Source organism: Nicotiana tomentosiformis, chromosome 6 (genome assembly GCF_000390325.3).
Source record: "Nicotiana tomentosiformis chromosome 6, ASM39032v3, whole genome shotgun sequence".
Classification (NCBI taxonomy): domain Eukaryota; kingdom Viridiplantae; phylum Streptophyta; class Magnoliopsida; order Solanales; family Solanaceae; genus Nicotiana; species Nicotiana tomentosiformis.
The window spans coordinates 19,364,631-19,378,718 of record NC_090817.1 but is presented as its reverse complement, the minus strand read 5'-3'; the positions used below and the strand labels follow the sequence as shown (position 1 = coordinate 19,378,718).

The window sequence follows — 14,088 nt, the reverse complement described above, 5'->3', positions numbered from 1 at the left end:
AACCGTCATGATTCCTCCCGGTGTGGGGATCTTCAGTGCCTGGTGTAATGTCAAGGGTACTGCCCTCATGTTGTGAACCCAAGGCCTTCCGAATAAGGTGTTATACCTCATGTCCCTTTCGATCATGTAGAATTTGGTATCCTGAATCGTCCCGGCGGTATTTACTAGCAAAGTTATTTCTCCATTGGTAGTTTTGCATGCCATGTTAAATCCATTCAACACCTAGACCACCGGCACAATTTGATCTTGTAGCCCCAACTGTTCTACGACCCTTGATCTGATGATGTTAGTCGAATTTCCTGGATCAAGCAACACACGTTTGACTCGGGATCTGTTTATAAGTACAGATATTACCAGTGCATCATTATGAGGTTACATGATGCCCTCGTCATCCTCATCACTGAACAAAACGGCTCCTCCCGGGATATAATCTCGGGTGTAGTTCTCCATTGTGATGGATACTTTTATGCACTTTATCATGGGCCCTTGAGGGACATCGACCCCTAAAATGATCATGTTGATGACATATTGAGGTTATTCTTGGTCGGCCTGATTGTTGAAGTCCTTGTTCCTGAAGTGGTGTTTGGCTCGATCACTCAGGAATTCCTGAAGATGCCCATTATTAAACAACCGTGGAACTTCTTCCCTTAGTTGTCGGCAGTCCTCGGTCTTGTGGCCATGAGTGCCATGATACTTACACATCAGGTTAGGGTCTCTCTGGGTAGGGTCGAATTGCAATGGTCGAGGCCACTTTGTCTCCTTGATACGTCCAATGGCCGATATGATGCTTGTTGCATCAACGTTGAAGTTATACTCTGACAGTCTTGGAGCTTCCCTCCCCCCAAGTGGCCTATCAAAACCACTTTTGCTCATCATACCTCGCTTATTGGGCCCTCGATCGCTTCTCTTTTTATTTCTTGTAGATCTGCGCCCGGACCCATTTCCCCTTCGATCTGTACTGTATGCTTGATATCGATCTCGGACCGGACTTGATTCATGATAGATGATTATCTAAGGCATGTCATCGGTTATGATGGGATAAACGGACTTAGAAAGGGCTCCGAATTGGTCATCCTTGACTCTGATATTTGACTGGTACCTGTTATAGATGTCAGCCCATGTTACCATCGGGTATTCTACCAAGTTTTGTTTCAGATGCTATGAAATCGAGGAGCTTCGGGGGTTGAGTCCCTGAGTAAATGCTTGAATGGCCCAATCGTCCACAACCGGAGGCAAGTCCATCCGTTCCATTTGAAACCTCGACACAAACTCTCTGAGCATCTTATTGTCCCTTTGCTTAACCTTGAAAAGGTCTGATTTTCTGGTCTCGGCCTTGATGGCCCTGTAATGAGACTTCAAAAAAGCATCTGCGAGCATAGCGAACGAATCAATGGAATTTGGGGTCAAGTTGTGGTACTATATCATCGCTCATTTTGACGAAGTTTCCCCAAACCTCTTTAATAACACTGACTCAATTTCATCGTCCTCCAAGTTATTGTCTTTGATGGCGTATGTGTAGGATGTCACATGCTTATTTGGATCCATGGTTCCGTTATATTTTGGAATATCGGGCATACGAAACCTCTTTAGGATTGGTTTCGGTACTACGCTCAGAGGCAAAGGCTTTTGGAAAAATTTCTTGAACTTTGATCCCTTCAATATTGGAGGCACTCCTGGGATTTGATCAACCCGGGAATTATATGTCTCTACCTTCTTTTTGTTTGCCTCGATTTTCTTTTCACCAGATTCCACACATTTTGTTAATGCCTCTAACATTTTCATTATTTCAGGGCTGACCCAGACTCAGCTTTGCCCAGCCTTTCGGTGATCTGCTCATTTCTTCGGGTGTTTTCCCGCGACGGTTCGGGCTCAACTCTGCTGGGTTCGCTACTTTGGCTTTGCAGATGTGCTATCGCCGTCTGTTGAGCCTGCAACATTTCGAAGATCAATCGTAGACTGACCCTGTCGCCTTCGCTTTCGTGTGCTCTTTCAGTCGTTGGTCGGGCTTCTCCGTAAATGTTATTTTCGGGGTCGGTAGGAAGGTTGGCGTCGATGACCACATGTGAGTTAGCATCGACTGGATCTACGACTGGGACCTCGTTGACATCAGCAGGGGCACCTAATTTCTAGGCACCATATTGTTGTTTTCGCCATGGTGGCCAAACTCACCCTCAACGTTCAAGTGAGCGAACTAAGAATTTGACATTTTTAAGCTGACCTGAAATTGAGACCTTAAAGAACAAGTGTAAAATAGAGTGTATTATAGAGATTTGTATCGAACCACCACTATTATCCTTAGCCCCACGGTGGGTGCCAAATTATTTACCCTTAAAAATGGATAACAATTGAATTTATACATGGTTTTAAGGATATATGGATTAATTCAATACAAGCAATCAAAGACGTTAGATAAGCGGATTAAAGATAAAATAAATAATCAAACCAGTTGTGATGTTAATTTCGGGCTCGGACTAAGCTTAACAATTGTTCTGCCCACGTCTCGGAGCCGAAAATGTATGAAGAGCTATGAGCAAAAATAAGAACTTTGAATAACTTGGAAGCGGAGAAAACAAATCTATATTGCCTTGATGTGCGTGTTACAATGTGTCCATTCAATAAAAACTACCCCATTTATATAGTAGGAGAGTTTAACCCCTAGTACAATTCTAAGAAAGGTAATAAATCTTCCTTTTCGTTAATCACCAATCCGTTACCGATACGGACCGAGATCTGCGCCGTGATATCCGATGGGGTGCGGACATCGCGGACCTTTGTTGGTCGTGGGTAACCGTTATCGTGCTTTCCGAGATCTCGAAGCTCATTGCGGGATCAGAGAAGTAATGTCTTATCAAACCCGGTGGCAATCACTTCGTTCGGACGTTAATACGAGGCATTTCGGCTTTGATTCTGACTTCATATAATCGTGTCGTTGCTTCATTTAACCCTGTATAGGTTTCTCGCGGTTTTACCCGTATACAATTTCATATATAGGTCATTGTGTATATAAGTTTTAGTCGTGTGTTTATTTTAGTTCTAATATTTTTCACGAATCTATTAGTCCCGTTAAAGATTTATATGCTATTAAAAAATATATAGACCTTCTAGTGCATTTTATTTTTGTATTTAAATTATAGTTTACATTCCTTTAGAATTGAACTAAAATGAACTTGAACGACAAACATGAACAGTAACAATTCATATAACCACTTATCAAAAGAAAAAAATATATTCATATAACCTTATTTTTAAACAAATAAAGTTCATTTTGGTTTGAAGTTTTGTTTTTCTGCGTGCCACGACTATGAGTAAGATGAATGACTTATTTTCCCTTGTATGACAAGTTCTTAGAACATGACTTTGTACTCACAAAGGAAATTCTAATTGTTTTACAAATTTTTGTCTAATACTATAATCATATAGGATTTCAGCATTATACTAATTCAATGATATTTTTTAAGTAGTCAAACATTTTATAATATAGTTCCCTAGGATCATGCAGGATTGCTCAACTTATAATATCAAAGTTTGTTCATAGGCAAATTACCACATCCTAAGTTTTGTCTTCACTTAAAAGCGCACAAATATGTTACTAACAATTATGTGGTAGGATAGTAAGTACTTAACAATTTTTAGCCAGATATTTCGGCTTTAATCCTTGAAAATGAAGTTACCTTTGGTACGTAGAGGGGCAACCCTAAGGCGGGAGGCACGGATCTGAATTAATTCGATCTCAAAATAGGTATTGAACACCAAATAGAAAATCAAAAAATATCTTAGGAACATATATATATATATATATATATATATATATATATATATATATCTTATTTTTCATAAATAATATTTTCCCAACAATCTTAAAGATATTTTATCATATAGTGATAAATAAAAATTAAGCATAACTCTCAAGATTCAACAAACTCTTCTAATATAAATTATGAACAAAAACAATAAAGATTAAATAACCAACGTGAACAAAAGTTTTTACTTTTTCACCTTTTTCCGAGAGGAAGACAAAGGTATATATAGTCTAAAAAGTAGACTATCTTTTCCTTATTACAGGCTATTCCCAAAGAAGTAGACGATCGGAAACGTCCAAGCCATAAAGGCTATTCCAAATTACGATACGTTAAATCTTAAGCCTTTAATTTTGGTCTATTGACTTTTCAATACTAACGTACGAATTCATACTAATGAGCATTCAATTGTTTGATTTATTTTGTCCCAATTGAATTCAAAAATAAATTAATTTTCTGTTACAAATATATTTAAATAAGAGATTTTTATATAGATAGTCGGCCATATTAATTATTTATTTTTTCTAATTATATACATTGATTATACACTATTATACATCATCTAATACATAAAATATGTATATATTATACATTCACTCACAATTTTTAGTTTAAGTGATAGGGTGGCAGCTATTTGAGTTAATTCTTCTTTAAATAATTACTATAATTAAGACTCATTAATATAATAGTAAGAAAATAAATTTAGACATAGTTTTGGAATATTTCTTTTTGAGATATCAAAATTATTTTCCTATATATATAAGGACACTTCCATTAATAAATTGACATGGGAATTAATTTTCTATTTTAGAGATCATAGTACTGCAGCCGCACCGTGACATCAATGCTCATCATGCTTAAGTCGAAGCTAGGATCATTAAACCTAATCATTAGCTATCTAACCGGCCACAATATTAAGATTTTTCATCTATTATTATTTTATAATTTTTAAGCTTATCATTTTCTCTTCAAGAAATGAAGATGATCTGACGGGACGGCTAACGGACCCACTTTTGTCAAAAAGTATTTGTCAATATTATACCAAATTCCAGTTAGATTTTTAAAAAGTAATTAACCACGAAAAGCATGCTAAGTATACAATATGTAACCTTTTGTTGTTAATCCCAGATATTTATTCCCTTTTTTTTCAAATTTTAAAAAAAAGGGTGGGGCTTGGAAAACGAGAGGCAACTTATCTAGTTTTTGCATTAATGTATTAAAATTTTAAAATTCTTTTGAAATAAAATTTATATACTTAAAAATAATATAGGAAGACATTAAATATAGTGGTCAATGAAAAATAAACATTTGAATAAATTGTTTTGTACATTTGTACCATTTATGTAATATACTACTGTGGCTCTAGATGCTTGAGTGATGACTGCTACCTAAATCGTGAGTTCTATACCTTAATCACGAACTACAGTTTTTTATTTTTTATTTTTATAGTGTGTTTAGTATGATAGAAGTAATTATTCATTTATTCTTCATGAAAAATATTTTTCGATGTTTTGTTGGTGAGTGAAAAATATTTTTCGAAAAAATATATAATTAAAGACTAATAATAATATTAGCAAATTAAATAGTATTTTAATAAAAAATTTAAGTACTAAAGATTAATAATATATATCTAAAGCAAATAATAGATAACGAATAACATGAAATTTGTGCAAGTAGTGCCGGTTTATTGTCACAATTCGGCTTTTAAATGGTTTGTAACGAGGAACTGTGGTAGATAAATTAACTTTGTGGTATCAACACAGTGTATATATACATAGTAGTAGGTGCAACAATACCACAATATTGACTTAAAAACTGGGAATATTCGCATTGGATCAAAAGAGGATAACTGCTGAACTGTTATTTTACAGAAAACAACAGGACATTACAAGACATAATCTTAAGCAAACATTAAAATATAAAGTCTACAGACTCTAATAAAAGTTGAGCTCGCAATGGAGTGACCATCAAGAGTAGGAGATAAAAACCGTCTCCTTAACTTTGGTCCTAATTTATAAACTACTAGAGCAAAAGTTGCTAAATTATACAGCCAAAAATACAGGAAAACAAGATAACTAGATATTGATGATAGTATTGATAATGACTATAGTCCTAGATGTAAAAGCCAACTAGTGAAATTTACCTCTGCAAAAAAGGCAAAAAATATGCAGCCATTCTGCAGATAATGGTTCAGGTATAAGAAGGAAAGGTAATCACTAAAAGGCAAAGTGGAGAATTCAAAAGGATCTCCAAAGAGAAACACAGGTTGTTCCATGTAAATCTGCAACCAGTGAGGAAATAGATGAACAAAGATGGAATTGTGAACTCGCAAGTCTGACTAAAAATATGCAACCTATGAAAGAAGTTAAAGGGAAGGGAAGCCTTGGAACAACGATAAAGTTGTCTCCGTGTGAGGACACTAATACTTGCATTAGGATAGACGGTCTACATCACACCCCTTGGGGTGCGGCCCTTCCCCGGACTCTATATGAACGCGGATACCTTATGCACTGAGCTGCCCTTTATGAAAGGAGTTAAGGAGATTATTGAAAAATTCATCTCCTACTGCTGAATGATGGATGGTAAAAAAGGCGGTGTGGAGAGAGAGAAGGCGGGTTATGCATGCTGGAAAAAGTAAAAAGAACGTTGTAACGAGATTGCATAGATCCAACATAATTCTTCAATTCTAGAATTTCTCAAGCCTATCAAGAAGTCTGCGTCTCGTCTACAGAAGGTCTAATTCTAAGCCGATGCGTTACCCTGCGGGCTTCTTCATCGTGCCCTGAAGATCAGAATTAATATGAGGCTCCTGCTGATGGACATCCCCAAAATTAATATTATGGGGCAAGATGACATTATTGTTTGTGTCCAAATCATCCCAAACTGGACTTCCTGGACCCCAACCTTCTGGTATTGCATTTAACCAAGCCTCAAAATCAGATAATTGTGATATTGCACCACAACTTTCCACATTCCCTTGAACTCCATCAATAGCTATAACCTCACTTGATCCCATTTCCTCTTCAAAATTGTCACATGCAAGTGGTGGCTGTTGAGGAAGTTGCAACTGAAGACTTTCTGGTAATGCTACTTTATTTTTACTGAGGAAGAGTTCCGGGAAATTGAGCTTAGCTTTCTCTCCTCTTAACTTATAGGCCTCGCGATCATAAGCCATGGCTGCATCTTCAGCAGTGTCAAAAGTGCCAAGCCAAAGACGAGTCCTTTTTCGAGGAAGACGAATCTCAGCTACCCATTTACCCCAATGCCTCTGCCTTACTCCTCTGTAGAGTTTCGTCGTTGAATAAGGATGCTGTAACAGAGGACTAAACAGGGGAACCCGGTTACCCTGTCCTGATTTATTTATCATCATTTTCCCTCTTGGACTTAAATTAAGTGTTTCATTACAATGCTGCATCTGATGCTGGAATGGTCCCAATTCCATTGAAAAATATTGTGGGTGTTGAGCGGATAATGAGATCATTTGCTGCTGATTTTGATGCATCGGGCGAAACAGAGGCGTGCTGTTTGATCTCAATTGATGTAAACTTTCAATGGGTTGCTGAATTCCATCTAAAGAAAAAGGAAAAACAAACCTTGATGAACGACAAGTAGAAGAAGAACACGACGACGACAATGAAGAAGGAGGAGAAAATGTTATGTATGGGGAAGTACTATAAGGAACAGAGGATGGTAACAGAGTTTGGTGGGATGAAAAAACAGAGGATTGAAAACAGAGTTGGTGTTCAGGACTTTTGCTTTTTTTGAAAGGCCTGTTTGACATGGAAGATTCTTCAGAAACTGGCCACCATTGTTGCATCTGAAAGCTAGTGTTGAAATCCTTGCTTTTGTCTCTCTGCCATTTGATTTCTTCTTCCATTGATTTGCTACTATTCTTGGATGCAGCCATTGTCACTTCTAACGGCAGAAAGTCTCATTAGCTTTCTTGAATTTTGAGATGGTTTACTAAACCACACAATGGTCTGAGTTTCAACTGTTGGAATTGAGAATTAAAAACAAAAAGGACACAGAACTGAAAATTTGGTTGGAAGAAACTCAGATGGACTGAGTTTCAACTGTTGGTATAGCCAAACCTGAAGAAAACAGAGCAAACAAGAAGCTTACCCAACCCAAATCTTTGAAGTGGGATATTTTTGGAGAGAGCGAGTTCCTTACCCCCTTAACTTAAATTCCAAATAAGTTCATCTAAGCCTACCAAACACGGTAAAAATTGAACAATATTTTCCTTCAATACCAAACACACCCTTGGGTCCTTCTCTAATCTCTTAGAGTATTACTATATTTTGCTTATGGACAGGGTAAAAGATATTTATATAATGAATTCATAAAAGTAAATCATTACTCGGATTCTATATTAAGTATTGATTAGTAACTTAAAGAAAAGAGTGATTTTGTAAAAGTCCTTAGTAACTATAATGTGTGTTTACATTTTGTAAAAACTTTTACATTCTTAATGATGAAAATTAAAATTGAACCTATTATTTACAACTCGAACCATATATAAACGTGAGGGGAAAAAAATCAAAAGACGTAAATATACTCTACTACTGTACTTCAACTTAATGATTGTAAATTCTCAACTCTTATATTCAAATGCTTACATGAAACCCTTAGTTAAAAAAATCACTATCTCTGTTTAATTATATATGAAACCCTTAGCAAAAAAATACAAAGAAAGAAAAAGAATAAAACCAATAAAACACTCAAATTTACTCCAGCCTGATGTAGAGTGAAGATAGCCTCATTGTAAGTTCTTTTGCAGTTTTTCTTTCTTAAGAGCAATGAACTTAGCTGCTAATTCATCATAATCAGGGAGCTTAGGATGTACATGACTATTCATAGGTGATCCTTTTCCAGGCTCTTGAAATGGAAATGTATTTGATCGAAGAAAGTTGTTCGCGAGATTATCTTTAGGCCTTTCAGTTGGCATAGTAATTGTCCTCAAATAAGGCTGCTGATTTTCTTTTCTTGATCTTGGATCAGTCATTTCTGCTGATGATGAGAACGTAAAGGAACAACGTTCTTGACTTTCCAATACCTCAGCTTGATCAGAATTTTCCAAATGATCCTTTATAGCCACTAATCTTGGCTTTTGCACAGGAAAAATATTCATATTCGTATCGCTGTCTATCTTTAACAGTAAAGGAAAGAGAGGTGCTTTGAATATGAATAGTCTTTGATCTTGGAAATTTAAATCTTTGCTCAGAATAGACTCAAACTCCTCTATGTCATCAAAGTAAATCGTCTCCTCGGCTATTTGATCTGAACTTTCTGAAGTGGATTTTGTAGCTTTTCTCCCTGTCTTTTGCCCCAAAGTAAAGCCATTGGTCTTCCAAGAATCGCTTTTTATTACAGACTCAGGACTAGAAATTGTACATCGGAACGAAACACTAGACCGAGCAGAATTTGGAACTCTTTCCTGCTCATTAATATTCTTCAAACTACCCACTGAATCTATACAATTGTGCTCAATTGATGGTGAATAATCGACATTTGCTTCTGTCGCAATGTTGGAGTTCTTCAATCTCGTTTCTCCATCTTTCTTGTGACCAGTTTGAACATCATCTATAGTTTTATTTGCCTGCAGTTTCATGGCATAAGGAAACAGAAATATGGTGTCTTTGATATAAGAATCAAGATGAGCATGTCTTGTCTTTTATCTACTTCTCTTTTTCTCTTTTGTTTTTTTTTTCTTTTCATGAATTTGATTTACTGCATAAAATAATTACCAGCTCTTGTTGTGATTCATTTATGTATTCAAGAAGCAAAGGTCCTTTCTGAAAGCAACTCCTTGCTATTTCATCCACCAATCTGTATTTCACTTCATTTGAGACAGACTTTCTGCACAGGTTCTCTTTTAGCTGTAACCAAAGAATAACTAAAGTTTATAATGTTTTAACCTTAGTTAACTCTTTAGTTTGCAAGAGATTAACCGTTTGTAAAATGTGGACAAATTAACCTGATGATTCACAAGATTCCCAGGAAGTAATTCAAGGGCAGATGTTTCAAATTTCTTCCCATAACGCTCGCCAAAGAGCTTCCTGATCACTAAAAACTCTGGTAAATCGCCAATTCTAGCGGATGCATATATGAGACTTGACACTGCTTCTTTGATGTCGTTGGAACAGTCCCTAAAAACAAAACAGAGATGTCAAAACTAGTTGAGTTTAACTTGTATACAACACCACTGCAAAATAGGTTACTTGACGCAACAAGTTAGAAAACAATATTGAAGTTATTTACGGTTCCAATGTACATAAGTTAAATCCAAATTAATTAGAAATCCAAGAATTGAGTAGAACTTGAAAGCTATTAATCACTTACCTGTGTCTGCGGATATATGGAAAGTTAAGGAGGATAAATTCACAGAAATTCTCCAATAAGTCATACACTACCAACATATTCTCATCCATAAAAAGCTGCTCAACCTGAAATTGCAAGAAAACAACACAACAGACATCAATTCTGCAAATTTTGTATATTGGACAAGAATTCCAATAGGCTAAAGCAAAGGCAGAAAAATCTTCTATCCAAAGTCCAAGCCACAAGTTAAAAATACATTGCACGTACCCTGTCAAAGACAATTTGGTAATGCCCATGTCTAAGTAGCTCCCCTAAGTCATCCCTCAACTGTCTGATAATGCAACTTCTCTTGTTTTTCAGCAGCTTAAGCCGGCACTTAACCCGTTTAATCAAATTCTTACTGCCAAAGAACAATAACAAATGCAGTAAACATTAACTTAACTTTACTCAATTCATTGTCTCTAAGAACAGATGGAAAAAAACAGTTGTACTTACCATTTAGTTGCTTTTCTCCACCCAAAAAGTATATCAAACATGACAATAAAGTCTCAAGTTCAAAAAAGAAGTAGATGACCAATTCACACTTCTTTAAAATGCAACAACTGTCTGATATTTCTGAGATTAAAGCAGCTAAAAGAAAAAGTAAAAGAAAGAATAAGATTCTTGAGGGGTGTCACGAGGATGATGAAATAAATAAAGTTGGTAATTTTTTTATTAATTAAGGAATAATTGAAATTAAGGAACAAGATGAAAAGCAGCTTTTTTAATATAATGTACTTGGAAACGGCTCCACTATGCTCACAACTATTAGACCATGTCCCATAAAATTCTATCACGTTCATCAATTTCTTTCTCTTTTTTGTTTCTTCCCGCCATTTTATTTCCCATATTCTTCAGTCGATTTTTTCTCTCTCTAATTTCATATTGTATTCCTTCTTTCAGTTTTTTTTAATGTCCTGGAGGTCTGTTTCCTTTATCTATTTGCAATTAATACCAGAATAAATTTTAATATTTGTTCTCAAATACTTCTTGAATTTCGAGAATGAATTTAACCTTCAATTAAGTAGAAGGTTAAATTTTAAATAATTTCTAAGGGTTTTAGTTATATTTGGTGACAATGTAAAGATATTTTACAACTATTTGTGCAATTTAACATGTGATAATATATTAGTTATAATTTTTATCAATTTATCAATTAATATTTATCATAGTTATTTATTCTTTTTTTCATCATCATAGTTACTCCATCCGTTTCAAATTACGTGAACTTTTTTATTTTTCGAGTGTCAATTAATAATCTTTGAAGCTAAATCAAATTAGATTAACTCAATATTTTAAAGTTAAAATTTAGATACTCAAAACTATATGTGCAATTCTTCTCATGTTAGTATGACCGACATTTCAAAATGTTGGTCAAAATTTCTCGTAGTTTTAATATTGAAAAGTGAAAAAGTTCACGTAAACTGGAACAAAATACTTACTTGCAATAATCTTATAAATAATTAAGTTATATAATCATTCTGTGGAATTTAAACTCCAATTTGTAAATATCTAATGCATCCGCATGATCATGGCGTTATCATTTAATTGCTCATGTCCTGTTTAATTGCACTTCCTTAAGATGCACGCTCTGGTTTTTAATCTTGAAATACAGTTATTTGGATGGTCTTGTTGGGGTCAAAGGAACATTCACCAGTCAAATCCTATTGGAGAAGAAAGCCAAAAATAAGTACACCTTTCGTCTCAAATTATGTGAATTAATTTGATTATTCTTCGATTAAAATCACAATTTAAATATTTAAAAACTATAAAAAGATGTACAAGTTGCAATTCTTTTTCTATCAATATGATGACAAAACATATTTTAAAATATTAGTTAGTCTGAATCTCAAAATAAAAGGTATCACACAAATTAATACTATTATGGATAAGCTGGGAACGTGATAGAAGAAAGTGGGGCTGCTATCTAGGCATGAAGAAGAAAGCTAGGCATAATGATGGTCACCAGTGGCATTAAAAGGTTAGATTCTTTTTACCTTTGTACTTTACAATTGGGGGTGTTAATGGTTCCGTTCGGTAAGTTATTTTATAAAATTTATACTATACTAATTTTTTGGTTATTCTATTATATATAATCAAAATTAGATTTTTTGAAACCGTCTCAATTATATCGGTTTCTCTTCGGTATCAGTATGGTTCGGTTATTTTCGGTACTTTTTTAAATATCATGTAAAAATCACTAGTAGAAGTAGAATGCAACAACATACATACTTAGCAAAACTCTCTAGATATTTTTACATTTTAAAGGGTGATGAATTAAAAAATATGAAAGATGGCTAGAGTATAGATCCATCAACTATTCTATAACAGTATAAAAGAAACCAAGCAAATTAATATAAAAAAAATATAAATCACACGAATGAAAAGATATTAACCAAGCTTGGGCTAGGACTCAAGAATAAAATCTATAGAAGATTAAATATTCAAAAAGATAAATCTAAATCATCATATTTAATCATTGTAGTTTGCTACTAATAATCTCTACAATACCTTGTGTATTGTTAGTGAATATGCTGAAAATAATTTAGTTTCAATAAGAGTAGCATAATATGTTTGAGAATTAGGATTTTGAGTTTAATTACTTGTTGGCTTGTAATTGTTTTCATAATTGCAAAACTCAAGAAAAAAATTAATTATTTATTATCTTTAAACTTAATATATAAATATATTTTTCACATAGAAATTTATTCGGTATTTTTTCGGTTTATTTTCATAAAATAAAAAACTTACCCTAATTATCGGTACAGTTATAAATTTATATAAAAACATACGTTTTTATTAAAAGAAATCTAAAAATCGATTCGGTACGGTATGATTTGATCGGTTTAGTCGAATTTTAAATATGTATTGACACATCTACTTTATAAGTACTAAATTATTTCTTTTGCATATAACTACTCCTATAGGATAGTAATCATAATTATTCCTAAATTATGCTCTAATCCGACATCATTAGCTATGTTTCTCGAGAACTAAATTAAGTACTCCATTACTTTTAAGGGCAATAGAGTGAGAAAACTTTGTCCATGTACAATATAATAGGAATGTTGTGCTTGCTGAAAGTGTGGATTAAATTTATGGGGGCCATTCAACTTTGTACTTTTACGCAAAAGTTATTTTTTTTCTTTTGTTACGTAAAAGTTTCAATTTTGTGTTCGTTACTTAAAAGTTACTTTACTTTCTTTTGTTATAAAAAAATTATTTTATTATGCTCTAGTTATCACAATAATAACTTTGACCAGATTTTATAAATTTTTCACCTGAAAAGTCTATTGTGCCCTTGACATTATAAATCCTCTCATTTGTGTAATACTTTCTATATTATATGCTATATAATATACTTTTACTCATATATTTTATTTATAATTAAAATAACTTAATATTATTTTATTTATTATTTTTATAATATATTCGTACATTTAATTTTTTCTTAATATTAATTTTCAAGATATATGAGTAGCATTATTAAATTTGTCAGTAATATTACCGTGAACAAATCTCAAGTCCACGTTCTTAATCATGCTTAATGAAATATGTTTAATGAAAATTAAAAAATCAAAGCTCATTAATTTATCATCCAAGCCATACCCATTAATTTAATAAATAAAATACCCACATTTAGCAAAATGACACATCAAATTAATACTTTTAAATAAATAATATTAATAAATAAAGCTTTCAAAAAAACTTAATATTAAACACAAATATCTTCGAAATTTTTTTAAATTTTTTTATTGACTATAAAGAACTATCATTTGTTAAACAAATATATTTTTATTATTTTAAATAAATATTAAAATATAAATATTTCTTTTTCATTTTTATATTTAAAATATGTTCATGTTTGAATATGATTAAACAAATTGAGTGCCATAAAAAAATTAAACGAATGGATATATTATAAAAATAA

At 33.4% G+C, this 14,088-nt stretch overlaps 2 protein-coding genes across 2 annotated transcripts; both read right to left on the bottom strand.

The window, feature by feature from the left end:
* Positions 1 to 5,692: 5,692 nt before the first annotated feature.
* Positions 5,693 to 7,956, bottom strand: LOC104089154 (ethylene-responsive transcription factor ERF054-like). Its single transcript, XM_018768464.3, has one exon. The coding sequence runs from the start codon at positions 7,702 to 7,704 to the stop codon at positions 6,553 to 6,555; it is 1,152 nt and encodes a 383-aa protein (XP_018623980.1). The 5' UTR covers positions 7,705 to 7,956; the 3' UTR covers positions 5,693 to 6,552.
* A 422-nt stretch (positions 7,957 to 8,378) lies between these two features.
* Positions 8,379 to 10,765, bottom strand: LOC104089153 (uncharacterized). Its single transcript, XM_009593989.4, has 6 exons — positions 10,614 to 10,765; positions 10,386 to 10,518; positions 10,140 to 10,243; positions 9,775 to 9,946; positions 9,545 to 9,676; positions 8,379 to 9,396 (listed from the first exon to the last, which is right to left on the bottom strand). The coding sequence occupies exons 1-6, from the start codon at positions 10,652 to 10,654 to the stop codon at positions 8,557 to 8,559; spliced, it is 1,422 nt and encodes a 473-aa protein (XP_009592284.1). The 5' UTR covers positions 10,655 to 10,765; the 3' UTR covers positions 8,379 to 8,556.
* Between the last annotated feature and the right edge of the window lie 3,323 nt (positions 10,766 to 14,088).

What these genes read in the sequence shown, in the direction of transcription:
- LOC104089154 (XM_018768464.3), bottom strand. Translation starts at nt 7,704, where the DNA reads ATGGCTGCATCCAAGAATAGTAGCAAATCAATGGAAGAAGAAATCAAA.
- LOC104089153 (XM_009593989.4), bottom strand. Translation starts at nt 10,654, where the DNA reads ATGTTTGATATACTTTTTGGGTGGAGAAAAGCAACTAAATG. An exon ending in CCATATATCCGCAGACACAG is followed by an intron (nt 9,947 to 10,139) that starts GTAAGTGATTAA and finishes TTTTGTTTTTAG; the next exon opens with GGACTGTTCCAACGACATCA. An exon ending in ATGAATCACAACAAGAGCTG is followed by an intron (nt 9,397 to 9,544) that starts GTAATTATTTTA and finishes ATGAAACTGCAG; the next exon opens with GCAAATAAAACTATAGATGA.